Source organism: Poromitra crassiceps (genome assembly GCF_964638095.1).
Source record: "Poromitra crassiceps genome assembly, chromosome: 10".
Lineage (NCBI taxonomy): Eukaryota > Metazoa > Chordata > Actinopteri > Beryciformes > Melamphaidae > Poromitra > Poromitra crassiceps.
Genome location: NC_139631.1, coordinates 48,524,832 through 48,547,488, shown reverse-complemented (window position 1 = coordinate 48,547,488; position 22,657 = coordinate 48,524,832). Strand labels below are relative to the sequence as shown.

Sequence of the window (22,657 nt, the reverse complement as noted above, 5' to 3'; positions counted from 1 at the left end):
GTGCTTGAAATGCTGCATTTCACAAAAGGCGGATTATCTCAGCTAATAATTTGAAAAGCCTGAAAACGCTGAAAACAACCTATCTTCTCCGGCTCATAACTAAAGAACGGAAAATGGTATCAATAAACTTTTTTTTGCTGATGATACAATAGAGCCAGCTCGTTCTTGTGCGTGTTCGCTGTTTACATAGTAATATCACACAATATTCTGTGGGCCTCGAGAAATCACTGAAAACGCTCTGAAAACTCTGGCACTGGGAGCATCCGTTCTCCAAAAGTGGCTGGCACTCAATGAGTTAATAATGCAATGTGATTTCACCAGTTGTACTTGTATATTGTTTGTATGATTTGTGATAATTTGTGTTTTGTATGAATTATTTATAATGTACCTTTGGATTGGCTCCTGCTCAGGGACTACAGGTGCAAATTAGCTCTTAAGCTAACCCTGGCACATTTACATTGGTATTGATGTTGATTAATGTGCACTGTCCCTGATTAAAAATAAATAAATAAAAATAGAGCCCGGCCGATACTGGATTTTTGAGGCTAGCGATATTAGAGAGTGAAGAATTTCCGATATCGATATATCGGCCGATATTCTTATATTATATATACACATTATACTACTCAAATCGTTTGCAATGATCCCTCAAATATCAAACACTTGACAAAGATATGACTTGACATGACTTGAGATATATAATGTAGGCAGGATATTTTACAGCCTATCAATAAACATTATTGTCCAAAATGACATCAATGCAATGAAACTGTAAACTTCACTGGGAATCTAATAATTCTAAATAACTAGAAATACAAAAACACAAATGGAACAAATATAAAATACAAGTTGAGTTAAGAAAAAAAATCAAATAATACACAACATGCAAATACAAATACAAAATAAAAAAATATCTGCAATATCGGCCAACATATCGGTTATCGGCCGATAATATCAGTGGACCAATATATCGGTCGGGCTCTAATAACCATAATAAACATGCCAAAAGTTGATCTAAAGCAATGTCCCTTATGGTGTAACAAAGTTCAGTTCTTTGGTATAGCAGCTGGCTGGCAGCCAACAGGCCTTTGGCTGGGAACATCACCTGGATAACACAGGATCAACTTGCCTCTACTCACCTTTGGTACCTGTTGTTTTCCACCGCAAATAGTACCCCCCCCCGCCCCCGCCCCCAATACAGAGGGATTTTAGTCATGTTCCAGCCTTTAATTTATCTAAAAAACAAGTTAAAATGGCCGTCTGTGGAGGCTAAGCAAGGAGACAGACTTTATGTCAGAAGAGGCTGATGGCAGCAAGAAAGAGCAGTAGCCAGCTGTCTTTTCACATCATCTTTTGGCTCGCTTGGAAGCTTGATGGAGGTGCTACTAAAAAGTCTCACTACCTGCCCTGTGGAAAACCAAAACAGTGGAGTGGTTTGGTCAGATGAAGCCTATGCGGAAGTGATCAAAGCTGCAGTTGAGCACTTGAGGCTGACTCCAAAAGGCATGTTAAAATGCCTGACTTTACAACAGGAGTAAGCATGTTTACAGTCTTGTTCAAAACCTGGTTTTGGGTTACTGTAGCTATTTCTCCTTTCATAATAACTGTACAGGGGGATGCATTTTTATATAACACACCCATTTAGAGTCAAATACATGATAAAGCAGACTGTTTTGGGCGTGATTGACAGGTCGCCTGTCCAGTGATCGTGCAGCTTGCCGATCCAATACGGACCAATAGCAGGCGGCTCTGCAACACTGTGGGAAACCCCTGGTCTCATGCCAGCTGTGCAAGAACCAAGATGGCGGCGGCCAAAACACCAAACTAAAGGCCACAAACCAATGGGTGACGTCACGCTGAACTGTGCCATATTTTGTATACAGTCTATGCTAGTAGCTAACAGACCTCCCCTCTCTGCGTGCGTGCTTGTGTGTGTGTGTGTGTGTGTGTGTGTGTGTGTGTGTGCGTGCGTGCGTGTGTGTGTGTATGCACCAGGCTGTGCCCCGGGCTCAGAGTTGCAGGCAGTGCGCTCGGAGCTCCTCCTGGTGGTCAGTCAGCTGCAGTACGAACGCTTCAAGAGACAGCAGCACGCCGTGAGAAACCGCCGCCTGCACCGGAGGGTCGTTAACGCCACCGCCCTGGAGGAGCACAACCAAGCCATGGTAACACACACACACACACACACACACACACACACACTCAATAGAATACCACAGGAATGAGTCTGGAAGACCTGGATCCTAGCAATTTGTTTTACATAGTAACACAATAAAAGTCAAATGTCAATGGGATATTTTTATGGAAATTTTTGTTAAATCAGGGGTACTCAATTAAAATTCATAGAGGTCCAGTTAGAGAAAATGTCCTCAAGCAAAGGTTCAGAACATTGTAACGTAGCTTGCATTATGATTCAGTGTCATTGAACTTAGGCTACTTCAATGATTGCAGTAGCCTAATGGTACAACATCTGTATGTAGTCAACGATTGACTGTTAAATCAAAATAAACATCAACAATGGTTATTTACAGTTTTCATATTTAACTGGATTAATTATAAATAACTAGCCTACAACTAATAATAAACACATATTCTTTTCTCAGGTCAAGTAAAATAATGGCTGCATTTAACTCATTGAATGCCATGGACGTCCTTCGACGTCCAATTAAATAGTGACGTAGAATGCCACGGACGTCCTTCGACGTCCAATGCGTTTTTTGACGGTGGGACGTCGATCAAAGCCTTCCGCAGCTCCTGTACAACTATAGTAGCTATTGGAGGTGTATAACCTATTTTACGGACTCATTAGGTGGCGACAGTGCTTGCTCGGTGCAGTCCAGATTAGAGACAGGTCCGAGAAACAGCCTAAAAGCCGTGGATCAAAGACAACCCGATGCATGCTCCCAGAGCCATTTGCTCTGTCGCGGGAGCTGACATTGGCTCCGAACAGGAGTCAATCCGCGCTCACAACTGAGCCCCTCTGTCCCTGTCTGTCTGTCTGTCTGTCTGTATAGTTTCTCCACCCGATTAGCAGACAGGAAAGCAGCCCCTGACGCCAAACCATTCAGCAATCCGGGTTGGCTCTTCCCTGCTGTGGCGCTGAGAGCCGACAGCAGCACACAAACGCAGCACTCCGAAAATATAATGGTTGCGTGAGGCTGTGTGCAGTGTGGGGAGGAGTTTACGGGGGGAGGGGGGGAGGGGGGTGGTGCACGCAGGGCATCACACAACAACTACGTCACTACATCAGAAAATATTATCTTCAGACTCAGTGAATGTGCTTGAAATGCTGCATTTCACAAAAGGCGGATTATCTCAGCTAATAATTTGAAAAGCCTGAAAACGCTGAAAACAACCTATCTTCTCCGGCTCATAACTAAAGAACGGAAAATGGTATCAATAAACTTTTTTTTGCTGATGATACAATAGAGCCAGCTCGTTCTTGTGCGTGTTCGGTGTTTACATAGTAATATCACACAATATTCTGTGGGCCTCGAGAAATCACTGAAAACGCTCTGAAAACTCTGGCACTGGGAGCATCCGTTCTCCAAAAGTGGCTGGCACTGAATGAGTTAAAAATAACATACAACATAGTGCTTTGGGAAAATGTGCATCTTAAACGTGCTTTAATTTTAGAAAAATAAGTTTCCCCTTTTCTTCCTTTTGTTAACTCCATTTCACATTTTAACAGTCTCAGCCAACAAACCTCCACCTTTGCTCTTGAGAGAAGTGAGCTCCCTATCTGTCTTTCCCCTCTGTTTCGATCTGTCTGTCTGTCTGTCTATTAGAGATGGAACGATATAGGGCTGCACGATAAATCGATTTTGAATCGAATTAATTAGTTAGGACGATGTTAAAAACGTGAAAATCGTAAAATCGATTTACACTTCAACTAGGGTAATTACGTTATGGTGGGGCGGCTCTCTCTCATGTACGCATGCTGCTACTTGTCCATTCTCCCTCCTGTAAAGTCTCTCTAGAGGCTGTGATACTGGCTACTAAAGACAGCAGCGCAATGGACTTATTTCAACACCATCGACCAAAAAGCACAGAGTGAGCACTGAGCGCAGCTTGTTGCACTGCGGGCTGTAGCCTACAAGATAACGATTGCCACAACACACTCACGCGCGCACAGTCGCACACAAACACAGACGTTATCACCGGACGATGAAACGTTGCCTTTACAGTTCACATAATAACAAAACAACACGTGAGGCCACCGAGTACTGATAGATTGGCTGTATTCATGGCTGTATTAGCAGCCTCAGCTGACTCACCTGTCCCTGTGTGTCTGAATTTCCCACTAACTGCTATCGCAGTTCCACGCATTCCTGTTGTGACTTTGTGTTATTCCAGTACAGATATAACTCCGAGCACGGGTGGTCGCTTAGACACTGCTAATATAATTATGTCACGGAGGCACACGCAAATCCACCAGTGTCAGTGACTGCAGGTTAGCAAGCAACAGCCAGGAAGTTAGGCATAGCAGCGGCAAGCTAAAACAGGAAGTTGGGTTGTTCTGCCTTCAGAGTAAAAGCGTAAATTGTCACTTATGGAAAAAAGGGGGAAAAAGAGCTCTGCAGGTATGCTGATATTTATCTGACTGCTTGTATTAATTGATGAAAAAGTAGCCATGTGCAGTAATAGTACAGAAAATTGAGGATTTGATACTTGGAGCTGCAATACTGTTGGAGCTGTATCGCATCGCGGAATCGAATCGAATCGTGGACAGATGAATCATAATCGAATCGTGAGGCCAGTGAAGATTCACAGGCCTATCACTCACCCAAACGATAACGTTAGAAAAGATCCAAACAATAATGTTAGTGAAGGTTCAAACGATAAAGTTAACGAAGGTCCAAACGATAATGTTAGCGAAGGTCCAAACGATAATGTTAGTGAAGGCGCGTGAGATATCAGCTGACAAACTGTATCCCCGTGTGTGTGTGTGTGTGTGTGTGTGTTGTGTTGTGTTGTGTGTGCGCGTGCACATGTGCATGCGTATTGTGTGTGTGTGTGTGTGTGTGCAGAAGGCCCAGCTGCGGCTACAGGAGGTGGAGCTCCAAGCTCTGAGCAGCAGCCTGGAGGCGGAGCAGCAGCGCTACACACTACTGCAGAATGACACACACACATACACAGCCCAGCTACACACACAAATACACGCACTGCTGAGAGAGCAGCACGAGGAACGCAGCAAGAGACAGAGTCTACAGGTACACACACACACACACACACATCTTGTTCGTCCAACATAGTTTATGATGACCATTGCACGTCTCATTTAGTTGGGTTTTGGTGAGTGTGCAGATGGCTGAGCAGACCAGTGGCATTCACGACTAGTGAATTTTACTAGTCAACTAGTCGTCCCTAAAGGTAGTCGACTAGTTTTTTGTTTTTTTTATCTTTAAGAAAGAACATGAGGTATTTACACGACATACATGGACTATCATATCCCATATCCCCCACAAAGAACATCAAAACAAAACAAGAAAACTGCATAAGATACACAATAATCCAAGAACAAACAAGACTATTGGACAAACAAAAACAATGCATTCAGCTCCTATCCTGATAAGCCTAATGACACTGGGGTAAAAAGTTCTTAAAGTCAAACTCTGTATGTGGTTGCCATATTTTGGGGATGTCTAAGAATCTGCCTTTGCTCTTGTAGTAAATGTTATCCAACGTATGGTAGCTTGAGAGTTCATTCCACCAGTGAACTACAGCTGGGGGATTGGATGCTTTCCAATTTAAAGCTATGCATTTCCTAGCTGCCACCAGGGCAAGATCCATGTATTTACTTTGAATGCATTGTTTTTGTTTGGTTGTTTGTCCAATAGTCTTGTTTGTTCTTGGATTATTGTGTATCTTATGCAGTTTTCTTGTTTTGTTTTGTTGTGTTTTGATGTTCTTTGTGGGGGATATGGGATATGGGATATGATAGTCCATGTATGTCGTGTAAATACCTCATGTTCTTTCTTAAAGATAACAACAACAAAAAAACGACTAGTCGACTACTAAGCACAGTGTCGAATAGTGGTTTTACGAGTCGACTAGTCTGTGAATGCCCTAGTGTGAGCCCAGAATTCTCTGTGGCACACTGGACACGTCAGGGAGCTGTAGAGCTGTGAGGTGCAGCGACACCTCCTTCCTTGGCAGATCTGCACTGCTGCCTCTTCAACAGGCCACAGGAGCTTCTCCTGCTCTCTGAAGAAGACTTTGTTTTGGCCGTCTCGTGCAGGGCATTCTGTTCACATAGCTAGTCCATGTGAGCTGTGCTTTCTCACGCAGGGTGGGGATTGGGGATGCCGATGCACCGATCCACTTTTCTTTCAGTTCCGATCCGATATCTGAATTTGGATATCTGCCGATATCGATATTATTCCGATATCATCGATCGCTATTTTTTCTTGACTATACAGTACAGACAAAAATTTGGCCAATTGAAGTAAAAATGTAAGTAAAATACAACTTGCAAAAAACAAAATGTAGAAAAATATACAAGGCAAATGAGGATACTTGCACTATTTAGGCATTGCTGCTTTAAATAAGGGCCCTCTGTCTGTAGCTGGCTCCTACTAAGATACATTACTTAGTGTTTTGTAATCAATTCTTTCATAACATTAGGTACCTGGTTCATAATATCCCGCAAAAACAATTGGGTCATTAGATATTTCCCAAAACAATTTGAATTGATTTGTGAAAAGTAATAAAATATAGCCCCTCCGGGATGCGGAGTGGGCTTCCGGCGGTCAACACGACGGCTGGATGGATTAGTGAGAAGTTGTCTGTGTATCTACTATTTCATATCTCCACGCCACGGGCATATTACGTTAGCTGAGTGACGAGTCGGCTCAGCTGACACACAGCCAGCCACAGTGGGTGCTGCTACAGGCTAGCGATCTGCAAACTGTGGAATGGAATTTCTGGAGACTGTAACGGTGGGCTCATTCAGCGCGAGCGCGAGCCATGTAAAAACTGGGTCAGCAGTACATGGCATGTGGATCGGCCAAATCCGATCCATGAATTACGTCAGTATCGGCCCCCGATACCAATATTGGATCGGATCGGTCCCATCCCTAGTGCGGATGCTGGGAATGTTAGCCTTGCTGAGGACTTCAGTGTTAGACATTCTGTCCTGCCAGTTGATCTTCAGCAGGTTCCTCAGACAGCTCAGGTGGAGATGGTTCAATGGCGCTGCAGCATTCTACCTCTGTGATTGGCTGACTCAGGGTGATTTTTGCACTCATTGGTTGTTTGAAAAACAGGATTGTGATTGGTTGTTTCAGAGCGAGCTGCAGGAGTGTCAGAGCGAGCTGAAGGATTTGGAGGCGGAGCTTCAGAAGGCCAATAACGAGGCTTACAATGCAGAACACCAGCTCACCCAGCTGTCACTCAAGGTAAGGAGCCCTCCCATTGGCAGATTCAGCTGTCAATCATGCAGATACATTCACGCTCACACAAGCGGCAACCTCCGTCTCCAACGCAGAAGTACCAAAAACGGCAGTTCCTCGAATGGCCACTTCAGGCTGGCTCCAAAAGCGAATTCCCCATTCCCCATTGACCCCCATGTTAAAATACCCAACTTTACAACAGAAATAAACATGTTTACAGACTGGTACCCAAAAAAGGTTTTGCTTTCTATAGCTAATTTTACCATTCATAACAACTGGACGCGCGGTGAATTTTTACATAATATCTTTGTTACATAAAAAGTAAACCAAACGTTTTTCCCCCCACGTGCGACGTGGGCAAGAAGAGGTCAGTTGGGGTGAATCAGTCACTTGGCACGGAAAGGAGGGATATTTTCACATGGCCTCTGTGAACCAATACGGGATGATGGGGTTTGTTCCGTATTTCCATCCCACCTGCATGGCGTGATGAAAACCCACCCTATGTTGGCTCATACTGCTGCCTTCATTGGTTGAATTCAGGGCTGTAGTGGAGGCAAAATGCACATGAATGCTGTTTAGGCACCCTTTTCAATATAACATAGTTTACTCACCTTGATGAGATCGTTAAGATCGTTGATGACAGAGCACACCAAGGACTTCACACACCAATTAAGAAAAGAAAGAATTTAGCCAACCATATCGCACTGACCAAGGGCACCGGGAACCTACTAGGCTTGGGCGATTGGACGAATATATTGCCGACCGACGATTGGCTGAGTCCACTGACGGTTGATTTTTAGGGGCGATTTTTCAGGCGATTGTTGTCATTTTTCTTTACTAATTTAATTAACGCGTGCGTAAATATGAGAGAGAGCGAAAGGGAAAGAGAGAGAGTATGAGAGACAGAGAGAGTGAGAGAGACAGACATGCAGCTCCGCTGTGTACACACACACACACACAAACACACACACACAGAGACACACACCCAAGCGCCACACGTAGCGTTGAGCTGCATTTTTCAGCAGTGGGAGAGAGAGAGGCGGGGGCTGATATGAAAACAGCTGGGGGGACATTACACATTACTAAACTACAAATGCAGGAGCACAAACAAGGCTGCGCTCACCTGAGGAATATGACATGTATGTCGATTAGGAGCGATGTGTCCTCATTAAAATAGCTGCCAAAGTCCGACCGAAGCTGAAGAAACTGAAACAAAAGTAACACGGCATGGTGGCACAGTGGTAGGCACTGTCACTTCACAGCTAGAAGGTCCTGGGTTCGATTCCCACCTGGGACGCTGTGAGCGCTGAAGGAGTGCGTGCCCGTCCGCATGTCCTCGAGTGCCCACCGCCCGGGTGGGGTCGTCAAAAAGGTCCTTTCTGTGTTGAGTTTGCATGTTGTCCCCATGTCCCCTGGGGGTTTCCTTCACATAAGAACCCCACACCAAAACATGCAATATCCTGGTTGCTGATGTGGTGCCTCCTCTGGTCATTAAGGGCGCCTGTTCGGAGGGAGGGGAACTGGTTGGAATAGCGTGAACCTCCCACGTGCTATGTCCTACCGGTGAAGCTTCCTCTGTCAGGTGAAAAGAAGCGGCTGGCTAACTGCCCATGTCTCGGAGGAAGCATGGAGCCAGTTTCGGCTCTCCCCAGATCGGCAGAGGGTGGAGCAGCAACCAGGATAAATAAATTAAATTAGCACTAATGAGGGATAAAAATGGGATTAAAAATCGGGAAAAACATTTTAAAAATTAAAAAAAGAAAGCCCTATAGCGGAAGACATACTTTTACATTCTGCCTGACTTGACGCTGGTTCAGTAAATGCTGGAAAGTTGTCTCATCCGAGATGCTTTTTTCTTTTTTCTGTTCACATATTCTGTCATTTGGACAAAATGTAAACACAATCTAAAGTAATTAACCATTAACACGTTCACTGCCAATGACGTGTTAATACGTCAAAAAAAATCCAACGGTTGACTGCCAATGACGTGTTAACACATTGAGTGCCAGCCATTTTTTCAACCTGTAGGTAAGTTGTGCCAGTTTTTTTTTTGAGGATTCTGGCTCATTTTACAACAGCCGAGGATCTGTTTTCTGTTAAGACTTCGTGAACACCAATCATCTAAAAATAACTAATAGAATGTGTGCTTTCTCTGTCTAAAAGAGTTAGTTTGCAGAGTTAGTAGTTATGTAGATATTAGCCGTTGAGTACAGCATGGTTTTAGCGTATGAGACAGCAAGCTGAGATAATCGCAGTTTTGTGAAATTCAGCAGAATAGTCACCTGCCTGTGATTGTGGGTGCCTTTGGGCGAGTCTGTATACTGTATTGTGTGTGTGTGTGTGTGTGTGTGTGTGTGTGTGTGTGTGTGTGTGTGTGTGTGTGTGTGTGTGTGTGTGTGTGTGTTCGCGCGTTGCTCCGCGGCTCTGGGGGGAGGGGATCTCTGTCCGTTCTGTGTGTGTGTCTCCGGGCTCCTCCCTCCGTCTGTGCTGCTGGGAGTTTCCAGCGAGTTGAGCAGCCTCTCCCTGGCAGCGAGTGTGGATAGGTCTCACTGTCTCTTGGGTTTGAGAGCCCCGATTAAGCCCCGTGCGACTCTAGGCTTTATGCTGCTCACCCAGTCCATTTCTGGAACCCCCCACCGCAGCAGCGCGAAGCGTCCCCGCCTACAGTATGAGAATGAGGCTCCTTCGTTTCTGACTGTAAAATCGCCAAGCCATTTCCGCGGGAGGCGGCTGCTTTTGGTCCACGGGTCCGTGGCTGTGGCTTTCTCTCTGTCTCTGTCGCCACTTAGTGGTCGGTAAAATAGATTATACACATTCTCTTGCTCCAATAGTTATCTCGAAGATGTAAAAGGGGTTGATTGATGTCCCACCGTCAAAAAAAAAAAATGTTTATGTAAGACGAGTTAGCTCGTCCTTGGCACTCAAGCGCTGGATTATGTAAGACGAGTTAGGTCGTCTATGGCACTTAATGTGTTAATACGTCAAAAAAAAGTTTTTTTTTTTTTTGACCGTGGGATGTGCATCTAACCCTTTTACATCTCTTATATAAATATTGGAGCCACCGAACGTGTACAACCCATTCCACCGACCCACTAAGTGGCGACAGTGCTCTCCCAGACTAGAAAAAGCAGAGCCAAAACTGCAGGGGAACGCGCGATGAAACCATTCTCATACTGTAGAATGGATTGGCGAAAACGCTTTCGCGCTGATTGCTGGTGGTGAGGGATTGCAACTTTGCATAATAGATTACGGGTGGAACACACTTTGAAACACGCAGCATAAATAAGACCAGAATCGCAAAAGCTTCATCAAAGCTCTCAACCGAAACTCCAAGAAACGAGCGAGCCCATCCAGACTTGCCCAGCGGCCGCCAGCAGACAGGCACAGCAGCAGCAGCAACAGAAACGAGCTTGTGACACGCCCGCTGCAGCCAAGAAGAACACACACAGAGGGAGGAGTTTGAAGGAGAGGGGTGTTTCCTGCTGTTATGGAGGAAATTACTGTTCAAAACTATTGTTTAGATGTCTGACGTCTTACTGATGCCAAAAATGAATGGTTAAAGTGACTGTTCTATCGAATTTCACAAAAAGCTATTTATCTCAGCTCAAATTTTCAGACGCTGAAACCATGCTGTATTCAAGTGCTAATGCCTACATAACTACTAACTCTACAAACTAACTCTTTTAGACAGAGAAAGCACACATTCTATTAGTTCTTTTTAGATATTTTGTGTTCACAAAATCTTAGCAGAAAAGAATCCTCAGGTCTTGAAAGATGAGCCAGAATCCTCAAAAAAAACCTCTGGCAGAAGCTACCTACAGTAAAAAAAAAAAAACAGCTGGCAGTGAATGTGTTAAGAAAGTTGGATTTCAGCCTCTAGGAAGCAGCTGTATTTTTTCCCTTTTTCACCAAACACTCAACATAACAGCGGGGCAGTCTATATTTAAGTTGTAACTTATGGCACACTATTAGGCTATATTATATAAGGAATGTATTAATTTACCACAAATACCGGCTAAAAGCCGGCAATTGCCGGTTAACGGAATCCCTGCTATCACCCCTAACCTCATCGAGGTAGGCTAGAAATGGATCCCTCACAAATTTCTTGAGTGAGTTGGTCCTCAGGAACCTAAGTCTCTCCATCCGTATAACAGAAGTCATGTCTGTCAACCACGATTGAAAAGAAGGTGAAGATGGGGACCTCCATCCCTTCAGAATTAGTTTTTTAAGCATTGACGTCATTATCATTATCATTAAAAGTAAACACTTTTGCTAATGAGTTTATGGTCTCAATCTCAAGTCTTCTTCAATAAACCATCTGATTATGTTCATTTAGTCAATTATGGTCCCATTTAGAGTCAAATAGATGATAAAGCAGACTATGTTTTGGGGCATGATTGACAGGTCACCTGTCCAGTAGTCTCTTAAACGGTTGGCTCTCACAATTTTCAAATGCTTCCGCCTAAACTTCCACTGCACAAAAAAATCTACTTTCCGGGACTTTGCACAACTGCAATCAGATCCACTTTGCAGGTCTTTGTGGCAAAGTGGGGGAAAGTAGCACATAGTGTCCGCATACTGAGTCTATATGTGGTCATTTACTTGCCCGGAAAGCAGGTTTTTCATGCAGTGTTCGAGCTGGGAGAACTTGGCCAAAACTCGGGAAAAATAATGAGCGATGATAGGGGGATGTCCCGGATGTACCGCCTAAAGACAGTGATTGGCAGGTATTTCTCCAATCACCTGCATTGGTTCAAACTCCCTCTGATCTGGTGTTTTTCCCCCCCCAACTTCCTGTGTCCATGTTCTGTGGGCGTGAATTACAGACTGTTTGTGTTTATGGTGCGTTCGCAGAATGTAGAAGAGACAGTCTGGCTTGAGAGACTACCTATCCAGTGATGGTGCAGCTCGCTGATCATGCACCAATAGCAGGCAGCGCTGTGGGTGTCTGGCCAAAAAGAAATCAAGATGGCAACAGTCAAAATGCAAGTCCAGGAGTCCACAAACCAATGAGTGATGTCACAGTGGCTAACTGTGCGTGTGTGTGCGTGCATGCGTTTGTGTGTGTGTGTATGCGTTTGTGTGTGTGTGTGTGTGTGTTTGTTTGTGTGTATGCGTGTGCAGCTGTCCAGCAGTGAGCAGCTCAGAGAGCAGATCTTCCTGATGAATAAACAGCTTCTCCTACTGAGAGAGACCAACCGAGCTCTCACATATACACTGGAGAGAGGAGACACCTACAGCACACAGGTACACACACACACTGAGAGAGACCAACCGTGTTCTCTCTAACACACACACACACACACACACACACTGGAGAGAGGAGACACCCACCTACTGCAGCATGGTATGCACGCACGCATGTGAGCATGTAAGCCGGAGAGGGAAAACAGTACAAACTTTCCAACAATGAGATTTTCTGTTGTTGTTTTTGTTGAAGTTTGATCTATTTGAGCAACCATAAATGCCAAACTGCCTTAACAGTGTGGTTTATGTCGTTTCGTAAACCATATGCATTTTGAGAGTTTGTGTTTGTGCTTCTTTATGGAGAATTCACTTCCATGCCCTCCAAGCATAGTTCGCACTGTGACGTGACATGACTTGAAAACAAGCTATAACATGATCGACATATCATCCCATCCCTAATATTAATATCGCAGGAGTCACAGCTGTGTGTGTGTGTGTGTGTGTGTGTGTGTGTGTGTGTGTGTGTGTGTGTGTGTGTGTGTGTGTGTGTGTGTGTGTGTGTGTGTGCGCGCGTGTGCGTGTGTAGGAGGCGTCCATGCTGCAGTGCAGTGTGGGTAGGGAGTTCCAGAGGCTGGTGGACAGTGAGAAGCAGCACAAACAGAAGCTGGAAGCAGCCAATCAGAGAGCGGCAGATCTGGAGAGCCAGCTGAGCAGGAAGGAGCAGCTGATCCTGGACCAGAAGAAACTCCTAGAGGACAGCAAGGCCCAGAGCAGGTACCATTCACCATGCTATAATCTATAATCTATAACAAGGCCCAGAGCAGGTACCAATCACCATGCTATAATCTATAATCTATAACAAGGCCCAGAGCAGGTACCAATCACCATGTTATAATCTATAATCTAGAACTGTCTCACCTAATCTACATTACATTAACATTAAGGAAATGTTTACTAATAATAATGTAATCTAATCAATGCTGATACTGTATGCTAATAGATAAAGGAGTGAGGATAATACAGTACATGCTTTGTATTCCTTAGTTTTAGCTATGCAGTGTTCTAAGCAGACTGGATGGCATCCAGCAGATGATAGAACGCTCATCCATAAGAGACTTGAGACTTGTGCCCAATCCCAGTTTCTTATTTGTACCCCTACCCCTTGTTTTTTTGAGTGTCCCTCATGTTGGCCCTTGCCCTTCAAAACGGAGCCACAAGGGGTAGGGATTGAAAACAATCACCTAGGAAATGGGACACGACTCATTACCTCATCATTTTGCCCAACTGTCATGCTATTTCTGGTTCAAACAGATTGAAGTCTGCAGATTCTCATACAGTAAATACACTATTTTGTCATCATATTGCATATTAAAATTTTTGATACCGTATTAATATTTAAATTATACTATTTTATTCGTTGACTGGTTTGCTCAGGAGTCACTGGAAGACATGATTATAACATAGGCTAGCTATATAGGATAGTATAGCCTAATCAAATTGATTGAGTTTGATATTGTAGCTACATAATATTCTGGTTTTTATGCCTCCACCGGCGATAGCCAGGCCGGAGGCATTATGGATCCGGGTTGATAATCCCCAGACCTTGTTATGAGCAGTTTCATGGAGGAACTATTTTCTTTTGTCCGAACTACAGCCACTAGGAGCTAGCTAGTTCCTATATGAGACTGCAAAAGAAAATAGTTTTGACATGAAACTGCTCATAACAAGGTCTGTGGATTATTTTGAGTAACCGGGTCATGATTTCTGCAAAGAGACATTGCTGTTGAGTTTTTCAAATGTATTTTTTTGGTGCTTCGAGCACCACAAGCCTTCCAGTTCAGTTGTATTCAAGAGAAGGCAGAAACTCTGTGGCTGATATCTCCAAAACTCGCGTGGCTGGTGCTTGAAGTGGGCACCCATATGTCTATGTTAAAATAGTCGCAAAATACCTAACCAAAACTTTAAAAAATAAGTGAATGTCTTCCTTTAATGTCGATACAAAGGATCACTGTTGAAACACGCATTTCAAAACTCGATATTTGCAAAGATTGCCGTCTCCTCTTTCTCAAACTGGAAACCAGTGCCGCGCGAATTGCGATAGAACTTTTTTCTGAAATGTTGAGCATCCAGAGTCCTTTGTATCGACATTAAACTCGGATATAAACGTTTGTTTGTAACTTTTGGCTCATTTCTGGTGGATTAATAGCGATTTCCTTCTAAGCCCTTGGTTTGGAGTGTGGGTCCTAAAAATCTCCGTTTCGAGTGTTAGTAACCCCTCCCACTTCACCCTCGGTCTGAAGCAAAAATGAATTGGGACAGCACTAGCACTTCACGTGAACGCGCAAAATGGAGGGTTAAGGGGTAAGTGGTAGGGCCAAGGGGGGAATTGGGATCGGGCTTTGACCCAGACTTGCCCCTGAAAGACTTGAGACTTGATATGGACTTGCAAAAAATGACTTGTGAGCATCAGCAGTTGTTCCACATGTTTTATTATTTTATGAAGTGATGTTTGATATGAATGTTGTTGTTTTTGTTTGTCAGAGGCCAGCTGTTGGCCTGTGAGAGTCGCTGCGTGGCTCTGAGCAGAGTGACCCAGGCTCTGCAGAGCGAGCTGCTGCACCTGTACAGCCTGGTGGAGCTCAGCACACACAGCCAGCGGGCCCAGGATGGCAGCACCCCCTGCAGGTAGGCAGCCATACTGCAGTCTGGACCTGAGACCGCTTCTAGGGAGAAGACAATCTGCAACCATGTATGTTCATCCGGGCATCCAGGTAGTGCAGCGGTAGATTCCCTGCCTACCAACATGAGGGTCGCAGGTTCGAGACCCCGTGTTACCTCGGGCTTGTCCGGGTGTCTATACGGGCCAAGTGTCTGCAGGTGGGAAGCTGGATTAAGGGTATGAGTCCGGGTCGCTGCATTAACGCTTCCTCTGGTCGGTCGGGGTGCCTGTTCGGGGGGAGGGGAACTGGGGGTAATAGCGTGATCCACCCACGTGAAAAGAAACGGCTGGTGACTGCCCGTGTCGAAGGAAGCATGTGCTAGTCTACAGCTCTCCCCAGATCGGCAGAGTGGGTGGAGCAATGCCCAGGACAGCAGGGGGAATTGGCCAAGGTACAATTGCGGAGAAAACGGGAGGCGGGGAAAAAAGATTTAAAAAAATATATTTATGTTCATCCTTCGCATTGCGAAGATTGCTGATGAGCCCGTTACTTACTTCTTCTTCTACTTAGCCAGTTTTCTGCTGCAGATGATCTCTCTTTGAGGAGAGGGCTGCCACGTCATCGGCAAAGTCAAGATCTTCTAAATGGGAGAAAGGTGTCCACTGGATGCCCCTGGGCTTATCTGATGTGGTCTTACACATGATCCAGTCGATGGTAACTAGGAAGAAGATGGGGGAGAGGATACCGCCCTGTCGTACGCCGGATTCCACTGAAAACCATTCAGTGTGTCTTGTCAATGATCACACTGCATTTGAAATGGTTATAGAACTTATCATGGTGACGATCTTTTCAAGGATTCCATATGACCTCAAGATCTTCCAGAGGGTCTCCCTTGGCACACTGTCAAGAGCCTTTCTGAAGTCTATTCAATGGATGTACAACAGGGCATTCCACTCAAGGCACTGTTTGATGATGTGCAAATATCTGATCGTTGCATCCTCTGCCTTTCCTCTATCCCGCTTGCTCTTTCCTCAGCTGGTTGTCAATTGCTAATGATCCGTTGGAGGAGAACTCTGCAGCACATTGCTAGGGATGGAAAGGAGTGTGATACAATGCCAGTTATCGCAGTTCTGTAAGGTTGCCTTTCTTGGGAAGTTTTACAATTAGTCACTTGGAATGGCGTCACTCTCTCAGATGGCCCTAAAGAGATCAACCAACACTGATGATGCTGTGCCAGGGTCTGCCTTGAGCATCTCTGCATCATAATCTCAGCTGAGACCACTTGAGCAGCGTGGGTGTTCTCCATTCCAGCCCTGTGGAGGACCTCCTTGTCTGGGACCTTTTCCCGCCATTTGATGTGGAGCAGCTTCCTGACGCATCTCATATGAACGGCGTTAAGCTGCTTGGCAATTGAACTGCTTGGCATGCCAGCGGTACTAGGGCTGTGAATCTTCACTGGCCTCACGATTCGATTCGATTACGATTCAGAGGGCTACGATTCGATTCGATAACGATTATCGATGCATCTTAAATCGATGCATCACTTTTTTCCCCGAATACATGATTTTTTTTCTCACTTTCTTTTTTCTCACTGTGTGGCTACTTTTAAAATAAAAGTGCATTTAGAATTGCATTGTATTATGATCCATAATTAAAATAAACAACTGCATGTACTTCCATTATATTTTATTTGATTATATAAAAAAAAAAAAAAAAAACGATTTTTGATATTTGTGAATCGATGCAGAATCGTGCAGGTCCGCATCACGATGCATCTTATAATCGATTATTTTTGACACCCCTAAGTCCAGGTCTCACAGGCGTACACTCTGTAGGGTGAGCCCTCTGCGCTCCCAGACAGAGGCACGGAGTCTGCCAAAAAGCAGCGCTTGGGCAAGCAATCCTGTGTATGAGCTCGTCGTCGACCTAGACAAACTTGTCTGCCACTTGGAGATGTTTAACATTCACAGTGATTAATGTAGGGGGCTCCACGAGAGGGTTGGTGCCGTACCTCTGTTTTCTTGGTGCTGATGGTGAGGCCAAAGTCTGTGCATGCTGCGGCAAAGCCTCCAGTTGAGGCATTCAGTGCACAATCGTCTGCAGAGAGAACAGCTTGCCATCAGTGCGGTAGGCATCTGTCTGCATGGCTGAGAACATCATGCTGAAGAGAGTGGATGTCAGGATGCAGTCTTGCTTGACTCCATTGGCCACTCGGAAGAACTTGACTTTATGGCTTTACGGCTCTCAGTGAAGTCCGCACCTGCTGCTTCGCCAGTCCCCCGTTGCTGCAGGACTTGGGAGGATGATGTGATGGAAGAGTGAAGTCAGTGACTTGCACGATGGCTTGGCTTAGAGAAGGTGTTTAGCTCACTCTCTCGCCTGAGTGCATGTGTAACAGAGTGACACAGTCTAGACGGCTGGAGATGAGCCGTTTGCTGTGGCTGGTCTCATGCAGCCCACGGCACAAAGCAATGCACCATTCACTCATAGTTGAGACCCTTTGTGGGAACTGACAGCTGGGTAGGCTGTGCCTGGGGATTTGAATTCAGAGTTACCTTCTCCTATCCCTATGTGCTGGCTAAAGTAGGCATCATGGGAAGTGCCATACAGGCATGTAGGAGGACCAGATATGTCAGTAGAGGTGCTATCCTTACCCAGGGGGTCCTTGCTGAGCTAAGGTGATACATTTCTACAGCCTGTGGTGCAGTGTAACATCACGCCTAGGATGCTGTTGCGGTCTCAGGTCCAGATAAAAACCTTCAAATGAACTTGGTCTGAAATAGTCCAAATAGAATAGAAAATATAAATGAATGCATAATGTTTAAAGTATAACTACAATCTGTCTCTCCATCAGGCCAAACGGTGGCGACGTTGCCATGCCAACCGTTCAGAGCAGCCGTTCCCTCGGCAACAAGCCTTCCTCCTCCATCGGCATCATCAACGGCAGTGAACGTCTGTCCACCTCCCCGCTGCTCCTCTGCACCTCCTCGCCGCTCGAGTCCCCGCCAGCCGTCGGGTCCTTCCTGGAGCAGCGAGCCCGCGAGCTGTTCAGCCCACCCCCCGGGGAGGATGAGGAGCCAGGGGAGGCAGAGGAGGTGGGGCTAGAGGAGGAAACTCCCCAGGCCGAGCCACCGAGCCAGGCTCCAGCCTCCGGACCCCCCGCCCCCCCACAGGGACCCCCTGCCTCTGGACCCCCAGCCTCCCCACAGGGACCCCCCACCTCTGGACTCCCTGCCTCCCCACAGGGACCCCCTGCCTCCCCACAGGCACCCCCCGCCTCCCCGGAGGGACCCAACCCTAGAACCCCCGCCCCCCCACAGGGACCTGGACCCCGGACCCTGACCCAGGCCGTCCGCCAGAGGAGACACGAATTGAGCATCATGGACTACGATGAGACACTACCAGAGTACTGAGGGGGGAGGGGGCTGCTGAAAATACCAATGAATAGAGAGAGGGATGGAGAGATGTTTAATCAGAGAGAGAGATCAGCAGCAGAAACGGATCTACAAAGTCAATCCAGGTGCTAGCAGGCTAACTATGCTACCAGTCAGTTTATACCTGTTAGTATCACAACAGGCTACAGCTAACAGGCTAGCTATGCTAGTCTGTTTATACCTGTTAGCATCATAGCAGGCTACAGCTAACAGGCTAACTATGCTACCAGTCTGTTACACCTGTTAGCATCACATCATGCTACAGCTAAGAGGCTAACTATGCTACCAGTCTGTTTACTACCCGTTGGCATCACAGCAGTCTACAGCTAACTATGCTACCAGTCTGTTTATACCTGATAGTTATTAAGAGAATTAAGAATAATGATGATGATGAAAAGCAAAGCCGTATAATTTGGATGAATTATTTTTAACTTATTTAGTCGCTCATGAAATTTGCAGCCATGAGCGGCCTCTGGAAACTCCCGAAACTCATATCCAAACTTTTAAACTAACCGTTGTTTAAGTCAAATGAAGACAGATTCAGCAACTGCATGGCTGATTTCTCTCCTCACGTTTTCAGAAAGTGTTTTCTTTCTAAACGAGCCACGATGTTTTTCCACTGTGAAATCCAAGGCTTTTGTTGTACGAAAGTGGGCGTGGCTTCATGGAAAGGTTAAGAACACAATTCTGCCTCAGGGCCTTAAAGCTGCCTGGTGATTGGCTGCAGTGTAGTTTTCTCTCTCTCTCTCTCTCTCACACACACACAAACACACACTGACTCCGCCTCACACCATGATGATTGGTCTGCTGGCTCGGTTCTTCAAGTTTTGGTTTGGTTCTCCATAGAGTGCCAAAGTCACGCCCTCTTCCCGGGTTCAGCATAGGGCCTAAGGGAGTTCAGCCACCATTCATTTTTCCATAGACGTTTCATAAAATGATTAATAAAAACCGTTTTACTAGGTCAAACCAAGCGATTCAGCTATATTTAGTATTAGGAGAGACTATAGAACATTTCACTCAGACCAAAACAAAAACAAAACGTGATCTTCTTTTTCTGATGTTTCTCTGGTCGTCATGGTGATGTGACGCTAAAAGCTGCTTCGGTTCTGTCTCTCGTTTCTCGTCTGTTTCAGGCTGCGGCAGCGAGCCGATTGGTTGGATCCATAGGTCCTGACCAGGGGGCGGGGCTTGCGTCTTCTCCATCCGTGTTTTTATTGGTTATTAATCAGTGCCTTTATGAATGTTAAGGATTGCCAGAACAGCTCCTAATTGGCTAAGAGAGGTGATGATGTCAGACTGCAGACAGTTGAATTGGGGGGGGGGCGGGCTGATATGAGAGAGGAGTCTTGTTGCCATAGAAACCGATGACCTCTTGTCATCATCGAACCTTAAAGGGATAGTTCACCCAAGACAATGGTGATTTATTTTGCACATGATCTCACATTATCCCAAAACTGTAAACTGTTTTGAAGACATTCATTTAGTTTGACAGTTATAGACTACTGCAATGAGTCTGGAAGTAGCACTTGTGTTCGTAATGGGGTTTTAGAATGGGGATTTCGGTTAAATGCATGAAATAAGGTCCGTGGTTAACAAAAGTTTATGGGAGTGGTCATTTGTGTTCAGCAGTATAATCTTCACAAACAAGGACCACTTGTATGACTTGTTTTTTTACACGATTTTCAGAAAATGTTTAAAAAGTTATATACTGTTGAACACAAATGACCACTCCCATAAACTTCTGTTAACCACAGACCTTATTTCATGCATTTAACCAAAATCCCATAGCCTTTTCCTGTACTGTACTCTCTCAAGTCAACTCTCTATTGAGAGTTGACTTGAGTTAATTGTGGACCAATGATGTCATCAGAAGGCACTGAATCATTAGCCATGTTCAGAATGGTTCTACTACTTGGGGAATGATCAAACAAGTTTAATTTGGACACTACCTCACGCTTGTTAAATACGACCGCATTGCATTGTAGTAGATGCTGGGAGAAAATATAGGGTACGTTCGCGGTTCACTAGAAGTTGCAGTGCATTGTGGGTATTTTATAGTTATAGTGAGTGAATCAAATTAACAGTTGAGAATTCGGACACTATTTAAAAATGGCGAACACACTATAAAGCAGGGATACTCAACTTGCTTTGCCCGGAGGCCACTTTTGCAAAATCACAGGAGGCCAGGGGCCAGTTAATAAACAAACATTAATAATATACATTTTTCTGTAGTGGATTGTCGGTATTTGGGGTGACCGCCGGAGTTTAGGTTAAGTTAGTTAGTACATACTGTATATGATCCGTTTTATTTTATTTTCAACAATAGTATGCTTTCAGACCAATCAGCATACAGATACAGACGGTATTTGGCATGGTTTTGCACCTTGAAGCTGGAATGCAAGTCAACTCTCAATGAATGTCAGACTAAATGAATGTCTGTGTGAGATCATGTGCAAAATAAATCAGCGTTGTTTTTTGCTGACGTGTCCCTTTAACGAGAGGTTTGCCGCTGAACCGTGTGCTAGTCTTCGGTCTCAGCCTTGAATGTAACGGACCGACGCGGTTTCAGACTGAACCCACAGATGGAGCTAAGACCAAAGACTTATTGTAGCACCAATAATGTCAGAATTTACCGAAGATTGAATAACTACCAGAGATTTGCACTTGGCCGAACATTTTATAAAACCCAATAATGTAATAATTTGACAATAATGTAATAAAATGTCCTGACTGATATTTAACATTTTTACTGATAATATAATACCTTCCAGGTAACCCCCCCCCCCCCCCCACAAACATTTTTTTATGATGTAACAATTTAATTAGCATGGTGTATGGATGGGTCCTCCTATTGATAGGGATTTTAGTTTATGCATATTTGCCTAACAACGTACCAATTGCCATCTGTTGTCAATTCAAATTCTACATAAAGCCAGTGTCCGATGTTTTCAGTAGGCTAACATGACAATAACACTTATTGATTCTAATTCCACACTTGACATTTCAGAGAGAAAAAACTTATTATTTTGTTATTATTACATTGTTCAAATTATCAGTTTTGATGAAAAACAAATGGAAGGTAGTACATTGGAAGGTAGTACATTATCGTCAGTTTTATTTATTTATATATATATATATATATATATATATATATATATATATATATATATATATATATATATGCAAATCAGTCAGGACACTTTCTTACATTATTACATTATTAAGTTTACATTTTCCATGAAGTTACACAAAGTCCAAATTTTCAGGAAAACATTACATTATTGGGTGCTACACTTGTTTTTAAATTTAGAACTAAATAAAATCTGCACGATTTAACTGTTTGAATTTCAAATGAATCGAACTGAAAAAGTTTCCCTTTCAGATAAGAAACTGTCTCTTCTGTCTCGTCTGCTGCAGGGCAACTCTCACAGGCAGGGCAACTTTTGGGGTAACTGGTGGGCAACTGTTGCCTCAGTAGTGTTGCTTTAATTCACAGAAACACTTTGTTGGCAGGAAACATCTGCACAGATTCTGACCCCATGTTTCTCATTGTTGGCAGTTGTTGCATTGCCATACAAAGTTGTTCAATATCACCAGCATGCTGAGGAGACAATGTTAAACTGTGAACAATAGAAATAAAGAATTGTAAATCTGTCTGGCTCTCACTCGCACACACCTGTCATTCACTGGATTTGATGGAGTTACAGTAAGCTGTATTGGATAGAAGGGCCTCAGGTTACAATGTACATATAACATTTTGATGATCACACAAAATATTAACCCCAATTATAATAAAGAAAAAAGAAAGGGCATTATATCTGACCATGAGCCTGGCCCGGGTCTGAGGAATGGAGGGGAAATTCCGGCCTCGACCCCGCGGGCCGGGTTCGAGCAGAGAATCTAACCTCTACCAGTGGTGTAGTGGAGGGTAGACGCCGTCTACCTACTTATTTTTCAGATGGCTTTGAGTCTACTCTCGCCGCTT

The 22,657-nt window shown here is 44.6% G+C and overlaps 1 protein-coding gene across 1 annotated transcript in view; it reads left to right on the top strand.

The window, feature by feature from the left end:
• LOC310784493 (hamartin-like) overlaps positions 1 to 22,298 on the top strand; it is a gene marked incomplete at its 5' end in the record, with an annotated part of 69,927 nt that extends 47,629 nt beyond the window's left edge. The window contains 7 exons of the mRNA XM_083645479.1: positions 1,996 to 2,162; positions 5,028 to 5,210; positions 7,287 to 7,397; positions 12,516 to 12,638; positions 13,165 to 13,352; positions 15,120 to 15,263; positions 18,093 to 22,298. Coding sequence (XP_083501605.1) covers positions 1,996 to 2,162; positions 5,028 to 5,210; positions 7,287 to 7,397; positions 12,516 to 12,638; positions 13,165 to 13,352; positions 15,120 to 15,263; positions 18,093 to 18,651 — 1,475 coding nt within the window. The 3' untranslated portion in view covers positions 18,652 to 22,298. The remainder of the gene's footprint in view (positions 1 to 1,995; positions 2,163 to 5,027; positions 5,211 to 7,286; positions 7,398 to 12,515; positions 12,639 to 13,164; positions 13,353 to 15,119; positions 15,264 to 18,092) is intronic.
• Between the last annotated feature and the right edge of the window lie 359 nt (positions 22,299 to 22,657).